At 43.3% G+C, this 21,265-nt stretch overlaps 2 protein-coding genes across 2 annotated transcripts; both read left to right on the top strand.

Annotated features, from left to right (window-relative positions):
* Positions 1–6,902: 6,902 nt before the first annotated feature.
* Positions 6,903–7,388, top strand: CBY3 (chibby family member 3; the record flags this gene model as incomplete). Its single annotated transcript, XM_081965635.1, has 1 exon — positions 6,903–7,388. One exon carries the CDS (start codon positions 6,903–6,905, stop codon positions 7,386–7,388), a length of 486 nt encoding a protein of 161 aa, XP_081821761.1.
* A 2,539-nt stretch (positions 7,389–9,927) lies between these two features.
* Positions 9,928–17,382, top strand: LOC309384092 (heterogeneous nuclear ribonucleoprotein H-like). The gene is made up of 6 exons (XM_081937283.1): positions 9,928–10,079; positions 11,594–11,740; positions 12,558–12,713; positions 13,124–13,267; positions 15,650–15,837; positions 17,198–17,382. Exons 2-6 carry the CDS (start codon positions 11,635–11,637, stop codon positions 17,285–17,287), a joined length of 684 nt encoding a protein of 227 aa, XP_081793409.1. The 5' UTR covers positions 9,928–10,079; positions 11,594–11,634; the 3' UTR covers positions 17,288–17,382.
* Positions 17,383–21,265: the final 3,883 nt, after the last annotated feature.

Below are 21,265 nucleotides of genomic sequence, written 5' to 3'. Positions count from 1 at the left end.
ATAGTCATTCTCATTCTGGGAACCATTGACCTGAGACTAAGTCTTGTATTCCATTTAGAGTCTTTAGATAATCGTTTATGCTTTTAATAAAAAAACAAGCTAGAGATAGGTAGGATAAATAAACTTCATAAACAAACAAATAAATAAATATGGATAGAAAATTCTTATTTTTAATAAGTACTTATGGGAGAATATAAGTTAAGCAAATGGTATTAAATGGGGAATTATGTTCCAAAGGGTGGGGGTATGATAATATTTAGGGCGTTGGTACCTATCTGATACGCCTCTTCTAATAAGGTGGAGATAGCATCCATGTATGGACTGACACCGTCCGTACTCTGATTGGACTGAGTATGATTACTAATTAATTATATAATTAATAACCTTATAACCTCCTCCTGAAGTGGCTCCACCCAGTTTTCGACGAAGGAAATAAATAAATAAATTACAGACTCAGAGGTGTTATCCAACAACAACTTTAGTAAACAACTCTAAAACTGCACAAAAAGGTCATAGACTCCACAAAACAAGATGAAACTGTACCCAACATAGAGAGACAGCTAGAACAGTACCAGATGGGAGGGCCCGGATGCTATCTCCACCTTATTAGAAGAGGCGTATCAGGTAGGTACCAACACCCTTTCTCAATAAGGGTGGAGATAGCATTCATGTATGGGACATACCCAAGCCTAAATGCTCTCAAGGATGGGATTCAGACTGTTCTAGCTGGTGATCCTCTGCCCTGACCGCTTGCAAGACCCTATGACCGAAGGCCGCATCTGCGGAAGCGAATTTATCTAATTTGTAGTGCCTAATAAAGGGTGAAGGGGATGCCCACACCGCAATCCTGCAGATCTCATCTAAGGAGGCTTGAGTAGCCCATGCCATGGTGGAAGTGGTGCTTCTTGTGGAATGAGCTGTGATGCCAATCGGAACCATCTCTCCTCACGATTCATACGCCATCCCAATGCAACGCTTGACCCACCTGCCAATGCAAGCGACAGACACCTTCTGACCAAGGGATGGTGCATGAAAAGAGACAAAAAGTGTCTCCATTCATCGTACTGTAGATGTGCGTTCTATGTAAAGTTTGAGTGCTCGGCGCACATCTAGATTGTGCCAAACTTTCTCTAAATGATGAGTTGGAGTGGGACAAAAGTCAGGTAACATGATTTCCTGGGCACAGTGAAACCAGGAGCCCACTTTTGGAACAAATGTAGGGTCAAGACGGGGGACTACCCGATCCTGATAGAACTTACACAGGTCCTCCCGAACAGATAAACCAGGTAAGTACCAGCAGTGGAATCTTGCTCAATGGCTCGAATGGCGGCTTGATATGAGCCTCTAGGACCATGGTAAGCTCCCAAGTCGGGTACCGGTGTACTACAGGAGGTCGCAGCCTTAGGGCCCCCCTCAGGAGGCTCTTGACCGTGGGTTGCTGTGAAAGGGTCTGTTCCCCCCAGCAGGTAAGTATGGTCCCCAAGGCCGCCACCTGTCGCCTAATGGTGTTGGGTGAGAGACCCCTTTCCAGCCCATCCTGCAAGAACTCTAGCACCTCTGGAATGGAGGAGCCCTCTGGAATGATACGTTTGCCAGAACACCAATTACAGAATATCTTCCACGTGGCATTGTAGATGCGGATCGTCGACGGCCTCCTAGAGGCATGTATTGTTGCAATGACCCTGTCCAAGTACTCACCCCCTCTCAGAGCGAGCCGCTCAACCACCAAGCAGTCAACTGAAGCCATTGGGGCTCTGGGGGCTCCAGCGACCCCTTGGTGAGGGCTATCCTGTCTGATGGGATTCTCCAGGGATTCTCCGATGAAAACGCTTGAAGGTTGGCGAACCATGGACACTGTGGCCAGTATGGGGCTATCAGTATGATCTCTGCCCAGAGGCTGATGACCCTGCGGATCACCCTGGAGAGGAGGGGTGTAGGTGGAAAGGCATAAAACAGACCCCTTGGCCAGGGACTGCAAAGGGCGTCCACCCCCTCCGCTTCCAGCATGTGCAACCTTGTGTAGAACCTGGGGAGCTGTGTGTTGTAAAGGGTGGCAAACAGATCCACGATCGGTGTTCCGAAGCGTCGTGTGATCTCCTGAAAAAGAGAAGAGTGCAAACACATTTGGGTTGGTCTACCTTGGTTCTACTCAGCCAGTCAGCTCTAACATTATTCACCCCCAATATATGTTCAGCCGTGATGGACAAGAGATTGTTTTCAGCCCAGGCTCCCAGAATACTGGCCTCTAGCATAAGAGATTTTGTATCTTCCTGCCTATTTATGTGGGCTTTGGCCGTGATATTATCCATGAGGATCAGCACGTGTTGGTCACAAATGAGGTGTCGAAATTCCAGTAGAGCCAATCTTATTGCCCTGAGTTCTAACCAGTTAATGCTTCTGGTAGACTCTTCCTCCGACCACTGTCCTGGGTGATGTGCCCCATGTGGGGCCCCCAACCATACAGACTAGTGTCCATGGTGATAGTGACCCTATCACCCACTCTAAAGTGGCATCCCTTCAGTATGGCTGGCGACCTCCACCACCAAAGCGCCTGCTGGACCTCCCTGGGCACAGTCACCCACACTAGAGAATTGCTGATTCTCCTCTTCTGGAAGGGAAGCAAAAGCCATTGGAGGTCCCTAGTGTGAAGTCTAGCCCAGGGGACTCTGGCGATGGCTGACACCATCTTCCCCAATAGTTTAGAGAGACTGGCCAGCTAGGTCTATGTTATCTCTCTATGTCCATCACCATCTGTTTCAGTTTACTAACACACTCTTCAGACAGGAAGACCTGACTCTCGGCCGAATCGATCCAGGCTCCCAGGTGTACAATCCTGGTGGTAGGGGAGAAATGGCTCTGATCTCATTGATAGAGTACCCATGGGTGCGTAGTGTGTGTAGTGTGGTGAGGAGATCTTCCTGGCCCTGGCCTCTGAGGCCGACTGGACCAAGATATTATCAAGGTACAGTTGGACTCTTACAGGTACAGTGCGCACCGAGCAGCCATGACCTTAGTAAAGACTCTGGGCGCAGAAGAAAGGCCAAATGGCAACGCCATGTATTCGTAGTGGCAAGAAGTATAACAAAAAATGCATATATTGTCGGTATTCTTGCAGAATGGGTACATGCAAGTACACCTCTGTAAGATCAACCAGTGTAAGAAAATCACCATCGCGAGTCCCCTCCAAAATTGGATGTAAAGAATGCATTTTAAAACATCTACACCTAATAAACCTGTTCAAATGCTTCAAATCAAGAATGGACCTCCACCCCCCAGAGGGCTTGGGGATGACAAATAACAAGGAATAAAACCCCTGGCGGATCTGGTCGGCAGGGACTTCCTGTATGGCCTCTATGTTTAGGAAGTGCTGAATCGCTGAACTCATTAACAACTGTCTCTGGGGGTTACAATGGGAGTTCGAGCCTGGGGCAGATTAAGGTTTGCGGTAGTATTGGTTACCACGCCCACGAAAGGGTCTTTTAAAATGACCTCCCTCGTGGCTGCCGATACTGCTGTTGCTGCCGGTAGTGTTGGCAGAATCCACCTTGCTGGTGGAATCTTGATTGGGAATAATCTGATTGCCTGAGCCCTGAACTGTTGGCATCTAGAATAGGGTGTGGATCAGGCAAAACTCTTCTTAGGGTTAGAGGGTAGAATCTTAAACTTATCCTTGCCCATGATCAATAAGGCTGTAAGCGAATCCCCAAAGAGATCCCCCCCTTATATGGCTCCGACGCGAGGTACCACTTGTTTTTGACAACTGATTGATATTGGCGTAGCCACAGAAGCCTCCGCGAGGCCACCGAGGAGGCCATGGCTCTGGATGCAAATCTGGTAGCGCTCAGTGTGGCATCCGCGGTGAATTGTACAGCAGCAACAATTTTGTTCAAGTCCTAGTGAGCTCGTGAATCACCCACCAGGATGTGCTCCTGCAGCTGTTGAAGCCAAAAGAGGCTACAGCATGAAAAGAAAGACGCGGCCGTTGAAGCCCGCACTGCCCAGGCCACCGTCTGGTGACCCCGCTGAAGGACTTGGTCAGCCCATCTGTCCTTCAGCTGAAGGATGTCTCCCTGCGCTCCGGGAAGCGTGGTACTCGAATGTAGCACTGCGATGGGGACATCAATGTTAGGCCACAAGAGGGTTTTGTCGAGAAGATCCGCAATGTTGTAGAACCATCAGTCATTGGCCAAAGGTGCCGACCTAGATGTTGGATTTGCCCACTGCCTCTGCACCGTGTCGATGAATAATTGAGGTGCCAGGATGGTATCAGCCTCCATCATATGCTCCGTAAAGAGCACATTGGCTGATGGAGGTTGCACCGGAGCAGCAGTAGTTGCTGCCGGAATCCTGAAATCTGAGGAGGCCTTAGCCTTAGTTAACAGTAGCTTGAACAGAGCAGGGGGAAATAGGCCCGTGCATATGGGCTTCTCAGGAGCCATGTCTTCCTCGCCAGAAAAGTCAGCATCTCTGATTTCCCCCTCTTCAGAGACGGAAGAAGGACTGCAGACAGACTCGGCCGGAGACAAGTGTAGGTGCCCCTGCTCGTGGTGTGGCCCAGGAGCCCCCAGCTGCATCCCCTGGGATCCTTCCTGGAGGCTCGTTGCAATGCCCTGCCTGATGGCCTCGGCAATGAAGTCTTGGATGCCTGAAGTCATTGATGGAATAATGGGCATCTGACAGACCGCCAGCATGGTGGTCCACTGCCCCTCTGGTCTAAGACTGGCCGCAGTCGGGGTAAAGGTGGCCTCTGCTGGTCTGCTCTGTGGTCTGGAGACTGCGCTACCCCAAAGCCCGGTTGTGTCAATTGGAAGCATCGGGCTAAAAGGCCCTTGGCTCATCTCCAGTTGCAGAGGTTGCAAAGGACTAGGGTGGCCCGCTGGGCTGGGTAAATTGTCCTGGTGCTGTGGTGTAGGCTCCAATGCCTCCCCATGAGAGGACTTGGAGCCCGATTTGGATGTCTTCTTGGTTTTGGACCCTTTAGTGGATTAAGAAGTGGAAACTTTGCTGGATGCCTTCCCTCCTGAAGGGGCCAGAGACGACAAGTGCCTGGGGGTGGAAGGCACTGATTCTCCAGTGTGAGAAGGCCAAGATCCGCCTCAGAAGCGCTTTGGCAGCTCCCGCCATGACCTCCTGTACCCTGCTGTCTGCCATTAGCCCTGCAGAATGATCAGATCACTCAAAATGGCAGACGCAACTTGATCGGGGTTCCGCCCATAGCCAAAATGGCATTCGTGCCCTTTTTACGGTGGGCCGGGCCTAGCTGAGGTAATTGGAGGTCTGTGGAGGCCTCGCGGTCATTCTCACGCTCCACAGGATTGCCCGGCAGATGGTGTGGCCCATGTCTCACGCCTACCTTCCCAGCGCTGGGGAATTAGCAGAGCGCTCTTGTGTGTGTATCCAGGCAACAGTTGAGTGTGAGCGCAGCAGCAAAATGACAGCTCCCTTCGGCAAGCCGCAGCTGGAAGGAGAAGCCCCGCAGCTAAGCTGTGATTCTGGCTGTCAATTAAACGCCCGCTCCTTATCCCCTTCAGGAAACAGTCTCGATGCGACCAGAGTCACAAGGGTAGGAGATAACTGGGACGCATGCAAGCCTATGGGCCTAAGCCCTTTGTCTATGATATAGGGGCTCCTGAATTCAGAAGTACTCACGGCTCCAATGTACAGATAATGATCTGTTTGTTTGTTGTAAGAATTTCAATCTCTCAATAATTATCGGAAGAAAGGTTGGATAACCCGATTGTCCCAGAGTGGACTGAGTCGGAAACTGGGTGGGCCACTTCAGGAGGGGTTTATAAGGCTCACTAATTAATTAGTAATCAGACTCAGTCCAATCAGAGTATGGGCCGTGTCAGCCCATACATGGATTCTATCTCCACCCTTATTGAGAAAAGGCTCTTGCCTCAAATCCTATCATGTTGTCACTCCATCCAAAGTTAAATGAGGGTGATCACAATGAATACATTACTCTCTATATATATTACTATAAGGGATCTTTTTGTTATTTCAGTAATGTGAAGACTATTTTTTCTTCACAATCCTATAAGGTCAGGAGTGGCCTTTTTGACGGTTTCTGTACAGTGTGAGACAAGGTGACATTTTATCTGGGGTACAGTTATCCTTGGTTTGGCATCCCCACTATGAAAGTGTTTCCAGGGAAGCTTGCAGAAGTTATTTCCACCATTCTTTCAAACAGAACTGTTGCTAAGAACAGAAACCAGTTCTGTGATTGAAAGGCTGTCAGAAGACAATTTTCATTTTATTGACTACGTAGAGGGCTTCCCAACCCAAAAAGGATAGCAATAAGAAGGCTTTGAAATTGGCTGTTCATATCATATCATCTGGCAGCAAACTGAACATACATAACTGGTTATCTAATGAGAATCTTCTCCACCAATAGCAAAAGAATGCATGGTTAAACCACATCTTCCAACAGATTTGGTCAATATTGAAAAGTGTTGGAAGATGTAATTTAATATCATTGGGAAGGTCACAATTTAGGAATTCTTGCTTAGCATCAGTATAGCTTTAAGAAGATACATATTCCTTCTTGACTTCTTTTTAGATTATATTTTTCCTTTTTATAGCATCCCTGTTTCAGCATGCTTTTTTTTTTTACCTGGGCTTTTAAAGATAGATGGTTGATTGATGAACCTGACTGACTTTTAAAAATATAATACCGTGTAATATATTGCATGCTCCAAACTTATAAGCCACTATGGGAAATGGTAAGCAGCATTTTAAATAAAGAAATTATGAATTTATATATCTAGCCAACTTCATTTCAGATCTAAATAAAGCTATATATAATACCCCAGTCCTCTCTTTAACATTGGGCATGTTGGTTTTCTATTCCAGAACTTTCGTCTCTAGGTTTCTTACTGGTATCTCTAATTCTCCTTGTCATGGAAACCATTTCTAACATTCTACAGGATATGCGTGATTACTGGGCTGATCATTTTTCTCGTAAATTCTATCCAAGAAGGCCAACACTTCGCCAAGCAACTTCATTATCCACCTTTTATTTATTGGACTACAAAACCCGACAAGCTGAACTTGGAATGGACTATGACCATCCATGTGCTCAGCTGAACAAAGCAAAATTTGTCTTCCACAATGGTGAGTGGAAAAATGAGAATATCCCCCAACAGATGCCCTTATTACAGTTATTCCCCTCTCCAGAAAAGGAATCACCCAACAAGGCCCTGAAGAAAGCAAACAAATCCTTACTGGAAGAGAACAATTACTTGAAGCTGCAGCTTGAGCTGCTTATGGACATGCTGACGGAGACCACAGCACGACTACACTTAGTAGAAAAAAAGCTGGACACTACTACTTGGCATTCAAATATGAAAAAGTCAAATAACAAGGTGCTTATGCTTCGAGCTTAATAAACAGCTTACATATAAGACCTAAAACAATTGTATTTCTGAAGTACTGATGTCCAGACCCTTAATACAATATTGCAAAAAATAATTTTGTAATGGCTTTGATTGTGCTTAGTGTGTTTTGACTCACTGAGGTGTTGGGGAGAGAGGAAAACCTTCCTTTATATATTCAGTTCTGACAATGTCTGGACTCAAAATCAGCAGCAATTGCTTCTTGGATACTCTTTGCTTCTGACGAGAGCACCTGTCCCAGAAGCAACTCTCCAGCATGACTTCCAGGATACCGATTCCACTGTTTCTGCTCTTATTTCCTAGCAGATATACATAAACTGGAATTTCCCATGGTCTACAATAGGCTAACAGCAGCAGCTGGCAGTGTCATCTCGCATGGGCCACTGCTAGAAGTCAGATGTTCTGTTGTGTGACTGTCATCTTTCTCTTTCTAACAATTCAGTATCTGCTATCAGACAGCAATGCAATTAGAGCAGCAGTCTTGAGGAAAATGCAGCAATGTCCCACTTATTTCCCTCTGCACTGCAGCTTGTAGTTATGTGCTTGTGCATAGATAACTTGATTAGACCAAATTACAGTCTCTATTTGTCCATGGAAACTGGCTTTGTCCCCCCTTACGCCCAGTGGCTTCCCAGGTTCTTTGGCACAAAAACAATCTTATTAGCTTTGACCTGATTCTTTTAATTCAGGGTGCTGGAGATTAAACCTGAGGTTCATCATCAATATTATGTACTGCAGAGATGTGCTTTAGTGTACTGTAATCAAGCATAGTAACATACTATATACAAATGCAGATGTCTCTTCACCTGGACTCCCGTTGTGTGTATGTACTTTATGTATATATACACGTATATGTCTGTGTGTGTCCTGTTTTCTGTTCTGTAATATTTGTGTTTTCAATGCTCTTGTGCAGTTTTTAAATTTTCCAATTTTTTTTGATCATTATGTTTTTAATTTAAAAAAGCTGCCTCTGATGTGTGATTTATATTGTCATGTCAGCATAAGCATTTAAGATGAGCATTTTGTAAATACTCAGTCTGCTTATGATTCTGTTGATTTTGTGGTGCATTAAATGTGGCTAATTGAGTACACCATAGTTAAATTAATTTTGGATAAACAAATCACACGCACCTAATTCCAGATACCTTTTGGGGTTTCTTTTCTCTTCTTTTTTTGGGTTGCAGGAATGATTGGCAAAATGGAAAAACATAGCATCTTGACTCTATTTGTATCCTGCAAATGTAGATACCTGAACTAATCTCAGGTTTGGCTCCAGTCTAGAGCATGATACTGTGCTTCTGATCCAAGGGTTGAAGTACCCAAGTATCTTTAGCATAGGTGACGGGGATTGGAGGGGATTAAAAACATACACTTCAAGAGCCCTGCTAGATCAAGTGAACATTTTTTTCAGTTCAGCATTTTGTTTATACAAAGGAAAAGTAGGCACATTTAGGAAGGTTCGCAAATATGGACAAATGGATAACAGCTCTCTGCTGCCTGTGATTTCAAACAACAAACACATCCAAATTTGTCATTAATAGCTTAACCCACGAATCTGGCCAATCTCCATTTAGCTGCAGTTAAAGAATAAGGTGATCATATTTTCAGTTCTTACTTCCCCCCCTTAAATTATGGAACCTAAATCCTAATGAAAATAAAAAAAAAATCAAAATAAAATAAAAAAACCAAATTCACTCTGGCCTCCATCTACCTTTGGGTTGAGTGGCATCATAAATTGGAGTGGACTGTTAAGAGAACAGCTTTCTCTGAAAAACTGGTGTTTTCTAACTGCTACTTTTCTAAGTAAGAAGGAACAGAGAGCAATACTTCATCTGCAAACTTTGCTTGCTTTTAGGTGTTCACAGATCTGTTGATCATCTTTTCCAGGATCTTCCCAAGCATTGATATCATGCTGATTGATCTGTGGTTTCCTACAGCTGTTCTCCCCCCCCCCTTTTTTTTAAAAGTGGTAACCACATAACTATTCACCATCTTTTTGTTTGGCTCCTCTTATATTCCAGCATCCAAATACGAAGAACCTGGGATTTAAAAGGAAAGGGGGGGGGGGGAGAGAAATGGTGCCTTTGTAACCAGGCGATTGGTTGGCTGCAGAGGACGAGCATGAGGAGGGGTTATTTAATCTGATGTCACAAGCCTACAAGTGGGGGAACGAGTTACTTATAGCGGCGGAGAGCAGCTGCGCGGACGCTTGGTGAGCGCCGGGGCAGGTTTCTGAGGTTGGGGTGGCCAATTCCCGCAGTCAAAACTGAGCCTTTCCCGGTAGCGTCCTTTGATTTAACAGCTTCATAGCTTCCGGGTATTGTTTTAGCATCCCACTAGACTCATCGGAACCGCAATGATTCTCCGTTCAAAAATCCCGCTTCTACTCGACCAATCCAAGATAGCGCAGCCAAACCCTCCTCTTTTGTTTTGTCTACTGATTACATTGTGTTTTTTGTGCCCGCTTCATGACGTCTACCGGTCATCGGATCTTAGGTTCGGATTTGAGTAACTTTTAAGTCGCTGGCCATTTCTCGAAGTGTAGCTTTGTAGAGCGGCTATTTCCCCTCGTCCTGTGTAATTTCTGAGTACATTTTATCCGGAGGCTAAAAAGTTTACTTAAATTAGTTTTCTACATATGGGATAAAAGTGCTCTTCTGCCTTTTGAGCGCAGTGTGCACGGTATCTGAAAGTCTAAAACTTGTGTATGATTTCGTGGATCCGTTCGTGTCTTCAGTTGTACGTGAACCTAGTTGCTTAGTTTTAGGATTGTAGTTGGCCTAAATGGGCTAAAAAAGAAGTCAAAATGCAGCTTTGATGAAAGATCATGTACGAATGTGTTTTTTGATTGAGCAGCGTAGAGGACAAAATCTGAACTTCGGGAGCAGGATAAAAACGTGGCGGGCTTTGTCCTGAGAGCTGCGGGAATGGTTTTTCCCGGTCTGGGAGGTTGCAGTTGCAATGGGAACGGTGATGATTGCAGGAATGGGTATATGCTACAATAAGGTGAAGGCGACTCTAGTTTAATTCCGGGAAGTTTTATTTCGAATTACATTCAGTAGGACCTTCTTTCCGAAGTAAAACCCACTTAAGATTTATGCTGTAAGGTGGAGTGGCGCTTAAGGGGAGTTTATGTTACCTGTGTCTATTTTCTGTTCCACTTCAGCCACAATGCAGTTTAGTATTTGTTGGTCCTACGAAGGACTTCTGAATTTTGGGTCCATCTCTTCAGGTTCCTAGGAGCAGTAGAAGCATGTTTTTGAGGTGATTATGATATCATCATAATCATACCACATTTTTCATAATCACATAATTAAAATGAGGCTGGTCTTTCAGTTGTCTGAAATGAGAGGGTCTCCTGCTTGAGCAGGGGGTTGGACTACTAGAAGACCTCCAAGGTCCCTTTCAGCTCTATTCTGCCTCATTGATTATCCATTCAAACATCGTGATTCTATGAGCTAGATCTCCCCATATCTTTTAGGGTTGCAGTACTTCTTTGAGTTGTTGTGGTTGGTGTCAGCTTTGATGGTATCCAGCCACTGTGTTCTTTGGTGGCCTGATTTCCTATAGTGCTAACTTTTCCAAACATAACTGATTCCTCCAGAGAATTCCTCCACGACATGGCCAACATAGGTGAGATGCTTTCTATGTTTGGAGAGGTGAAGTAATACTTCAAACCGTCTCTAATGTCCTGGATCAGGATTTGGGTTACCATCTGGATTTGGGATAGACCCGTGATGGCAGGTGTCACAGGGAGTCATATCTTAGGGCACGCAAGCCGTCCTACGTCAGCTCCAGCGCGCATGTGCATGCTGGCCAATTGTTTTTAGGCCTTCTGGAGGACGGGGAGAGGCAGTTTCGCCCTCCCCCAGTCTTCAGGAAAGCCTCAGGAAGCCTGGGGAGGGTGAAAAATGGCCCAACAGAAGTCCGGAAGCTTCAGTGAGGCCTGTGCGCATGTGCAGGAAGGGGAGCACGGGGATGGGTTGTGCGCGCATGCACGGGTGGAGGGCATTGCATTATGGATGTGGGCATGACATGTGCGCTATTGAGCACGTGCGCACCCTTTTGGCACCCGAGCAGAAAAACATTCACTATCACTGGGATAGACGTTGGAAAAGCAAGGGCAAACAGGAAGATGGGGGAAGTTCGGAAATTTCTGCTCCATTTAATGTGGCGATGTTGTTGTTTACCCCTAGCAACAGAAAGTGAAACTGAAACCACAGTCATTTCTAGAAAGATGTCAAATACTGAAGGCGCTGAGGATTATGTTGAGAATTATGTCATAAAAGTGCAGGGATTGCCCTGGTTCTGCTCTGCAGATGAAGTGCAAAGATTTTTCTGTGGTAAGTTTTCTGTCTTCTCCTTCTGACTAAATCGTACAATAAAGCTTTCCTTTTGTATGGAGTTTTCCCTTTCAGATGCTGTAAAATGTGAAGTATTCCCTTTCCCCTTTTTAAATTGCATTATGTTGGTTGGCAGTCTGTAGAGATTCTCAGTCATCTAGGTCATGGTTGTCCCAAAGGTGCTTTTTCAGGCACTACTGAAAGGGTCGCATGAGCACTACTCAGTTGACCCTGAGGACACAGATAAACCTCCAAGTGCTTCAACAACCCTCTAAAAGATTGCAAATCACCAGCTGTCTGAAAGGAATATAAATCGTTCCATTCCCCACTATCCTGTTAAGAGCTGAAGAAGTTTTTGGGATGAGAAGCAAAATGTCTTCAAAAGAAAAAACAAGAAGTCCAGTTGCCTCCTGAAAAAGAAGCTTTGGGATATGTTGGGTGAGATTATTTTAGGGAAGTAATAAAGTGTGGTGGTTCTGAGTTTACCCCCTGTGTTGAGAAGGGAATTCCTGTTTTGATAACATAGTCTTATTGATAGCAATGTACTTTGTGATTAATGGGTTGTGCCTAATAACTTGTTAATTAGAATCTCTTCTCCTCCCCTGGCTTAGATTGTTAATTTCTGTTCTGTATGTAGTCTGTAGTATATACTGTAAGTGGTATCTTTTCTTCTTCCTTTTCCAGAATTGCTTGAAATTATTAATTTGTTGCTTGTTTCTCTATCTTTATGGTTTGGATAATAGCCTTAAGCACTGTTGTATACATTTGACTTTTGCTAGAAGTCTTCTTGGGTGTTCATCATCTCACTTTTCCTTAGAATGCAAAATATTAAATGGACATTCAGGGATCCATTTTATTTACACAAGACGGGGAAGACCAAATGGGGAAGCATTTGTTGAATTGGAAACAGAAGATGATCTGAAATTTGCATTGAAAAAAGACAGAAAAACAATGGGACACAGATATGTTGAAGGTTTGGATTAAATTGACATAGTAACTGATCAGTTATTTTGGGTGGATTTTAGATGCATATTTTTATGTGTGTGTGTATATATATATATATATATATATATATATATATATATATATATATGTGTGTGTGTGTGTGTATGTGTGTGTGTGTGTGTGTGTGTGTGTGTATTGAAGGATTATATATATGGGCATACCAGGGGTTGTAACACAAATATATATATATATATATATATATATATATATATATATATATATATATATATATATATATATATATATATATATATATATATATATATATATATATATATATATATATATATATATATATATATATATGTACCTGTTGTCCATATGATTGTCATGAGGTGTCAGATTACAGAATTCATTAATTCTAAGTGCCTCTTGCAGTTTGCAGGTCAAGCAAGTTTGAAATGGACTGGAATCTAAAGCAAACTGGTCCTAACAGTCCTGATACTGCCAATGATGAGTTTGATAATTGTAGAGGACTTCCATTTGGTTGTAGCAAGGAAGAAATTATTCGGCTTTTCTCAGGTATGTGGGGTATAAGTTCTAGTATGGGTAGAGATTAGAATTCTACTGGCTCTGAAATAATGCTAAGTAATATTTACCAATAAAATCAGACATGGCCATGCTTAAAATTTTAATATTGAACTGCTCCTCCTATTAAATGTTACAAAAAGACAAATCTTGTACTAGGACTGGTTTCATGTTTTGTCCATATAATTGTTATGTCCACATAAGTGTTCTATAAAATAGATTTAAAATAGAATGTAGTTCATATATTCAATCTGTGGCCAAAATTGGAGTAAAATAAATATAAAATTGAGCCTTACAGTTTTGAGTGCATGCAATAGTCCAAAGAATCATAAATGTATTTCTGAAATATAGATCAACTTGTATTAACTTCAGATTTTATTGAAAAATATCTATCCCAAAGGTCCTGCTACAAACCTTAAAAAATGTTTACATTTTTAGTTTCTTGAAATAACATGATACAAATCACTGTCACTTTAGAAATATGAAATATTTCACGTAGATATCTTTGAAATATGTATTCTGATTTGTAGAATTAGTTGCTGTATTTTAATTTTAATTGAAAAATTGCATTTGTTTATATAGAAATGGATTATATGTTGCTTTTCTTAGCATATCCTATGTTGAGGGAGTATTGTTCTTAAAGCTGCAGAAATGTGGCTATTTGCAAGCAGGATAATTTAAGAATTTCATATTTGCTGTATTTATATTAATATGTTTCTATTACTGAGTTAATACTACGGTGTACTGATTCTAAATATAAAGTATAACTTCTGGTATATTTTTAAAGCTATAAGAAAATCTTGATTGGGTTTGTGATGAGGTTATTTGTCCTTGGATTGAAGGATTGGAAACAGGGGTAGGATTCTACCAGGTTAACAACCGGTTTACTGAGTGCACACTTAGCGCTCGCAAACGCACCTGATGCACACTGCATGTTTGTACACAGTTTACAGAGAAATCACCTTCCACATTACTGCTGGGGAGGAAAACAGCTGAGGTGGGGCAATCCACTCTGCCGCGCCTATCAGCTGGGCTTCAAAAAGGGAATATAGGTGAGTATAGTGCAGGGGTGGGCGGGTCTAGCTGAAAAGCGGAACAAACCGGTTCGCTCCCAGCTGATAGTCAGAGCTACTGGTTCGCCCGAACTGGTCTAAACTGGTAGAATCCCACCCCTGGTTGGAAATCGTGCCAAATGGGATAACATTGCCGGTGGACTTCCAGGGGAGGAGTACGGGGGAGGCCTTCGTGCAGTTTGCTTCACAGGAAATAGCTGAAAAGGCTCTAAAGAAACACAAGGAAAGAATAGGGCACAGGTGGGGATGGATGGTTGGTTGGATATGTCGCTCTTCTTATGGTAAACTGTTATTAAATCCATATTCTCTCTTCTTAATTGCTCACTTTACAATATATACTTTCATATTCTAACATCTCCTAGCAGAAATTTTGAGTAGTTCAGCGAACCGGTAAATACCATTTCTGGCTGGCTCCGCCCCCATCTATTCTCTGCTTTCCAAGTCCCAGCTGATCGGGAGGAAATGGAGATTTTACAGTATCCTTCCCCTGCCATGCCCACCAAGTCACGCCCACGAAGCCATGCCCACAGATCCAGTGGTAAAAATGTTTGAATCCTACCACTGCTCTGGTTCTAAATGCACATAGTCCTTTATTACCATAAAATGTGATTATTAAAGTTGTTCTATACAAAGATCATTTGTAATTTTTCTCATAAAAGAATTAACTTTCAAAACTGTCACTATGGTCACCAATGTGGTAGGCCAGTAATGGCTAACCTTTTTCGCATTGCGTGCCAAAAGCAGGGGGGGCACAGGGGCATCATGCGCGGATGTGCCTACACCCATAATGCTGTGTACGCAACCCCCACACGCATGCACATGTGAGCCCCCCCCACGTGCATGTGCGCGTGACCCCCACCCTCCCCCTACTTTTGGACCACGGTGGACCCATTTTTCACCCTCCCCAGGCTTTCTAGGAGCCTTGGGAGGGTGAAAACATCTCTCCCCCCGGAGGCCCTCCAAAGGCTTCAGGAGGCTTCCCTGAAGGCTACGGATGGCGAAAAACGGCTGTATGGGCAACCCGGAAGTCCGTTCCCGAACTTCTGGTTTGCGCATTGAGGTTTTTTCCGCCCTCTGGAACCTTCCTCAAAGGGCGAAAAATGGCCGAAAAACAAGGCCAAAGTCAGCTGGTGCCTTACGTGCCCTAACAAATGGCTCCGCGTGCCACCTGTGGTGCGCATGCCATAGGTTCGCAAACACGGTGCTAGGCTGAAAAAAGCAACATTTGTCTTCCATAATGGTGAGTGGCAAAATGAGAGTATCCCCCAACAGATGGCTTTATTACATTTATTCCCCTCTCCAGAGAAGCAATCCCGCAACAAGGCATTGAAGAAAGCAAACAAAGCCTTACTGGAAGAGAACAATTATTTGAAGCTGCAGCTTGAGCTGCTTATGGACATGCTGATGGAGACCAGAACACAACTACACTCAGTAGAAAAAAAAATTGACACTACTGCTTTGCATTCAAATGTGAAAGAGTCAAATAATAAGGTGCCGATGCTTTGATAAACAGCTTAGATAGAAGACCTAATTGTATTTCTGAAGTACTGATGTCCAGACCCTTAATACAATATTGCAAAAAATAATTTTGTAATGGCTTTGATTGTGCTTAGTGTGTTTTGACTCACTGAGGTGTTGGGGAGAGAGGAAAACCTGCCTTTATATATTCAGTTCTGACAATGTCTGGACTCAAAATCAGCAGCAATTGCTTCTTGGATACTCTTTGCTTCTGACGAGAGCACCTGTCCCAGAAGCAACTCTCCAGCATGACTTCCAGCATACCGATTCCACTGTTTCTGCTCTTATTTCCTAGCAGATATACATAAACGGGAATTTCCCATGGTCTACAATAGGCTAACAGCAGCAGCTGGCAGTGTCACCTAGCATGGGCCACTGCTAGAAGTCAGATGTTCTGTTGTGTGACTGTCATCTTTCTCTTCCTAAGAATCCAGTATCTGCTATCAGACAGCAATGTAATTAGAGCAGCAGATTTCTTTTAATTCAGGGTGCTGGAGATTAAATCTGAGGCTCAACATCAATATCATGTACTGATAGTGTATTGTAATCAAGCATACTGGTATGTATACAAATGAAGATGTTTCTTCAGTTGAACTCCCAGTGTGTGTGTGTGTATACACACACACACACACAAAATATACTGTACATCTAGTTTTCTTTTCTGCCTTGACAAGCTGGCTGTAACATATGCAAGCATTTAATACTACAGCCAGTTGCATAAACCTGATTCTAGCAGTTATTTGGTATTATCTGCACAGGAAGATTCAAAGAAAGAAACCTGTAGGAAACTTCTGCAATTAGTCCTTGACTTACAACCACTTGCTTAGTGACTGAAGTTACAACAGCACTGAAAAAAGTGACTTTTGACTGTTGCAACATTCCCATGGTCATGTGATCAAAATTCGAATGCTTGGCAACTAGTTTATATGTATGAACATTGTCATAGGCTTATGGGGTCAACTCTTGTGACATTCTGACAAGCAAAGTCAATGGGAAAGACAGATGCACTTAATAACTGTGTTACTCATTTAAAAACTGCAGTTGTTCACATAACAACTGTGGCAAGAAAAGTCATAAAATGGGGTTAAACTCTTAACAAATGTTTTGCTTAGTAACAAATTTTGGGCTTAATTGTGGTCATAATTGAGGACTACCTGCATGGGGGAGGGGGAGTAAGGGAGAGTAATGTTTATACAGAATATGCAAAAATTAACTAAATTCCCAACCAGATCTTCCTGACTTTAGTGGAAAGCTATTAAGTCACTTTTGTGGCTGTTGCTTGGCTTGAATCAATTTGCATGAAAATTCATGGCTGCTTTATTTGTCGTTCTAGGATTTAAGTATGGCTAAGTTGACAAACTTGACTGATGAGTTGGCTCTGGAGAAGAAAAAGGAGGATCTTAACTTTCCGCTTATGTACTAAATAATAAAGCAATAGCTTTTATAATAAAATATACTGTATATAAAGTGAATTGAAGTCCAAGCCAGTAAAACACATTTAGTTCTTTACTCCAATGCACCCAGTGAGCTTCCTCTTGCTTCCTTCTTTGTGATCGTTATGCTTTTCTCTGGTTATTTCACCTTAAGAGTTTATGTAATATTTTGTTGAAAATGTTCTTGCTGATAAAAAAAGTTATGTTGATATGCTAAGCTTATCTTTTGCTGACCATTTTATGGGTTCTATTCCTTTCCCAATTAGATAAGCAGCAGTGCTCACTGAACCATCTGCATGTTTTCTCCAACCTGCCTGTAGACCATGACTATAACAGAGATATTACAGAGTGTTGGAACATCTGAATATGAAGCTCAAAAAGCACTGTCTGAATTCTTCTACACTTTCACCTAATTTGAAAAGAGGTGCCATAATGACACTGGGAGATATTTTTGGATCTGCAAAACCTGCTGCTAAAGTTTGTAATATTTAAATATTGAAGAAGCACACATAATTCAGTAAAAATATCAGGAATCTGGTAGAATCTTTTCAAATTGACACATTTATTAAAATACGTATTTGTGAGCTGCTGCTTACTTCATTAAGTGGATAGCATGGTAGAAGTGAGCTGCTGCACACAAAAGCTTCTGATTTTGGCTACCATAGCTTAATGTGGCTCTTCTGCTAGTATAGTTTTATGCCTTGTTTTTATACATTACGGTTTTGGTTTTTTAATTGCTGACCAACACAAGTGAATTAAGAATCACTGGAAAATAATGGGAGTTGAAATCCACACATCTTAAAGTTGTCAAGGTCAGGAGACACTGTATTAGACAGATACTGTAGAGCAGTGCTTCTCAATTATTTTCTGTCATGCCCCCCCTAGGAAGAAGAAAACATTTCGCGCCCCCCCCCGCGTGACTGTAAATAGTATCATTTGTCTATAAAATTGTTATAAGTACACCTCTGCATAACATAGCACACCGGTCTTTCCTCGTCTCCCACCGTAGTCACATGCTTTCTTTCCTCTTTCCCTCTTACTTGTCTATCCTTCCTTCCACCCTCCCTTCCTCCTTCCCTTCCTTCCTGCCTCCCTTCCAGTTCCCTCCTTCCTCTTTCCCCCTGCCTGCCTGCCTTCTTTCCCTCCTGCTTATCTATGCTTCCTTCCTTCCTTGCACCTCCCTCCCTTCTGCCTGCCTGCCTTCTTTCCTCTTTCCCTATCCTCCTATCCTTCCTTTCTCCCTCCCTCCTTCCCTGCCTCCCTTCCAGTTCCCTCCTTCCTCTTTCCTCCTGCCTGCCTGCCTTCTTTCCCTCCTGCTTATCTATGCTTCCTTCCTTCCTTGCACCTCCCTCCCTTCTGCCTGCCTGCCTTCTTTCCTCTTTCCCTATCCTCCTATCCTTCCTTTCTCCCTCCCTCCTTCCCTGCCTCCCTTCCAGTTCCATTCTTCCCTCCTTCCTTCTGCCTCCTTCCTGCCTGCTTGCCTTCTTTCCTCTTTCCCTCCGGCGTGTCTGTTTTTCTTTCCTTCCTTCCACCTCCCTTCTGCCCTTCTTCCCTCCCTCCCTGCCAGCAGCTCCTCCAGCATCCCAGCTGGAAGCAGCAGCACAACAGTCGCCGTTACCAGGGGCGAAGGGGTGGCGGTGGCAAGATCGGGCGACCGCCGCCCCTTTGTCCCTTCCCCAACAGCGGCTGTTGCGCTTCCGCTTCCAGATGGAATGCTTGCAGTGGAGCTGCTGGCGGGGAGGCGAGCTACGCGGTGGCGAAGACGGGCGGTCCCATGCTTCCCTCCCTCCCACCCCCGCCCGAGCAGGCTTCTTGCACAGCTCCAGCCCGCGGCTCCAATGAAAATCCAGTCCGAAGTGCTGCCACTTCCAGGCGGGATATATTATGCCTCGCCCACGCCTTCGCCGCCGTTGCACCCAGATGGAAAGGGAGCCTTCGCGCCCCCCTTTACAGAGCCTCGCGCCCCCCCAGGGGGGCGCGCCCCACTATTTGAGAACCGCTGCTGTAGAGAAAGATGAAAATCAAGGAGGGAGGACGCAAAAAGAAGGCAACCAAAAGAGGAAGGAAATAAATGGGAGGAGATAAATTCAGATATAGGGAGAATAAAGACGGAGAAAATTATATACATACTGTACATACTTACATTGACAAGGCATTAGCAGGAAACCTGTGAAAGAAGGAAGGCAGCTCCCTCCCCTTATGTTATATAGAGCCATTGCTTTATTCCTTTGCACAAATGAAAAAAAATGACACTATGTAGAGTAGCCATTGATACTGCCTTAGGAATTTCAGTATTGAACATGTAGTCACACAATATTTTGGTATATCAACTATACCATCAACTTATTTTCATAGAATCCACTTTTCTAACATGCACACTTCTATTGACACTTCAAAACTACAAATATACAGTACTACATATCACATAGGAAGGAATGCTAAAAGCACATGGATATTTCTGTTAGAAACTCAACAAAACAAGATTGTAAAACCAAATTAATGTAAAGAACACTATTTTTTTGCTAGCTCATACAATTTATATGCCTCCGGTAATGAAAGCAAGTTAAAAGTCCATTAATAAGTCTGCTAATGCTGAAAAAGGCTCACTTATCATACCTGAAACAAATCTTTTGAAAAATGTACAACATCCCTTTTTCAATTGCTTAAGTGTTTCTAAGAATTTGCAACTGACAGTCTGAAACTTCAGCAATGGAAGAAAATCTAATACCATTTTCATGGTGCAACATGAAAATCTTCCCAGGTGGCAAACTATTTATTCATACTAATTTGTAGACCTCCATTTCCACAGTAGGAACTATTTTATCCTAATGTCCCCTATTCTGATGAACAATCATCTCTCAATTCATGCACAACACACTTCATGCTGATTTAACAATGGATATTTGAAAATAAGAAGCAGCTATCTGGGGAGGGGGGGGGGGGCTCCAGCTATTTGGTCAACTGAATTAGGCCTATATGGTAGGCTCATATTTAGGCACTAGCAAAATAGCCTTCATCCATCATGGTAATTACTTTTATAGACAGCCAGAAAACAAGGATGACACAGTGTTGTATATATTGCCCCAGCAGCAAGTCAACTGCAAGTGTCTTATGTGGCTTATGAGCATGTTTGAAATAGTTTATTGGCAAGAAGGTGACAAGCAACAGGGAGAAAGCAGAACTATTTAACTCATGTTTTGCATCTGTCTTTACACAAAGGGATAAAACAGTCCAACCTATCAAAAACAGCACCACAAAAATCAGATTAGGAACACAAGTTGAAATAGGGAAGAAAATGGTAAGTGAGCACCTGTCTACCCTAGACGAGTTCAAATCACCAGGACCAGATGGATTTACACCCCAGGGTACTGAAGGAACTGGCAGATGAGATCTCAGAACCACTGAACTACATCTTTCAGAGATCCTGGAGCACCAGGGAACTACCAGAGGACTGGAAAAGAGCTAATGTGGTTCCCATCTTCAAAAAAGGAAAAAAAATAGATCCAGAAAACTATAGACCTATCAGCCTGACCTCAATACCAGGGGAGATTCTGGAAAACATCATAATTAAGCAACAAATTAGTGAACACCTAGAAGCAAACAAAGTAATAGCCAAAAGCCAACATGGGTTTGTCAAAAAAAGATCAGACCAGACTAATTTTATTGCGTTCTTTGACAAAATGACAAAATTAGTGGACCAGAGGAATGCCATTGATATAATTCACTTGGATTTCAGTAAGGCATTTGATAAAGTAGATCATAACCTACTACTAGATAAAGTAGAAAAATGTGGGATAGACAGCATCACCAGCAGATGGATTTGTAACTGGCTGACCAACCGTACTCAATGTGTAGTCCTCAATGGAACTGCATCTACATGGAGGGAAGTATGCAGTGGAGTACCCCAAGGCTCTGTTTTAGTCCCAGTACTCTTCAACATCTTCATCAAAGATGAGGGGATAAATGGG

This window comes from Natrix helvetica, assembly GCF_964273705.1.
Source record: "Natrix helvetica genome assembly, chromosome: 1".
NCBI lineage: Eukaryota > Metazoa > Chordata > Lepidosauria > Squamata > Natricidae > Natrix > Natrix helvetica.
Note: the sequence above shows the minus strand (reverse complement) of the source record. Positions and strands in the feature narration are given on the sequence as shown.

Excerpts from the sequence above, each read along its gene's own strand:
- LOC309384092 (XM_081937283.1), top strand. The coding sequence starts at position 11,635 with ATGTCAAATACTGAAGGCGCTGAGGATTATGTTGAGAATTATGTCATA. Across the intron at positions 11,741-12,557 it reads AGTGCAAAGATTTTTCTGTG|AATGCAAAATATTAAATGGA; the intron begins GTAAGTTTTCTG and ends ACTTTTCCTTAG. Across the intron at positions 12,714-13,123 it reads GGGACACAGATATGTTGAAG|TTTGCAGGTCAAGCAAGTTT; the intron begins GTTTGGATTAAA and ends TGCCTCTTGCAG.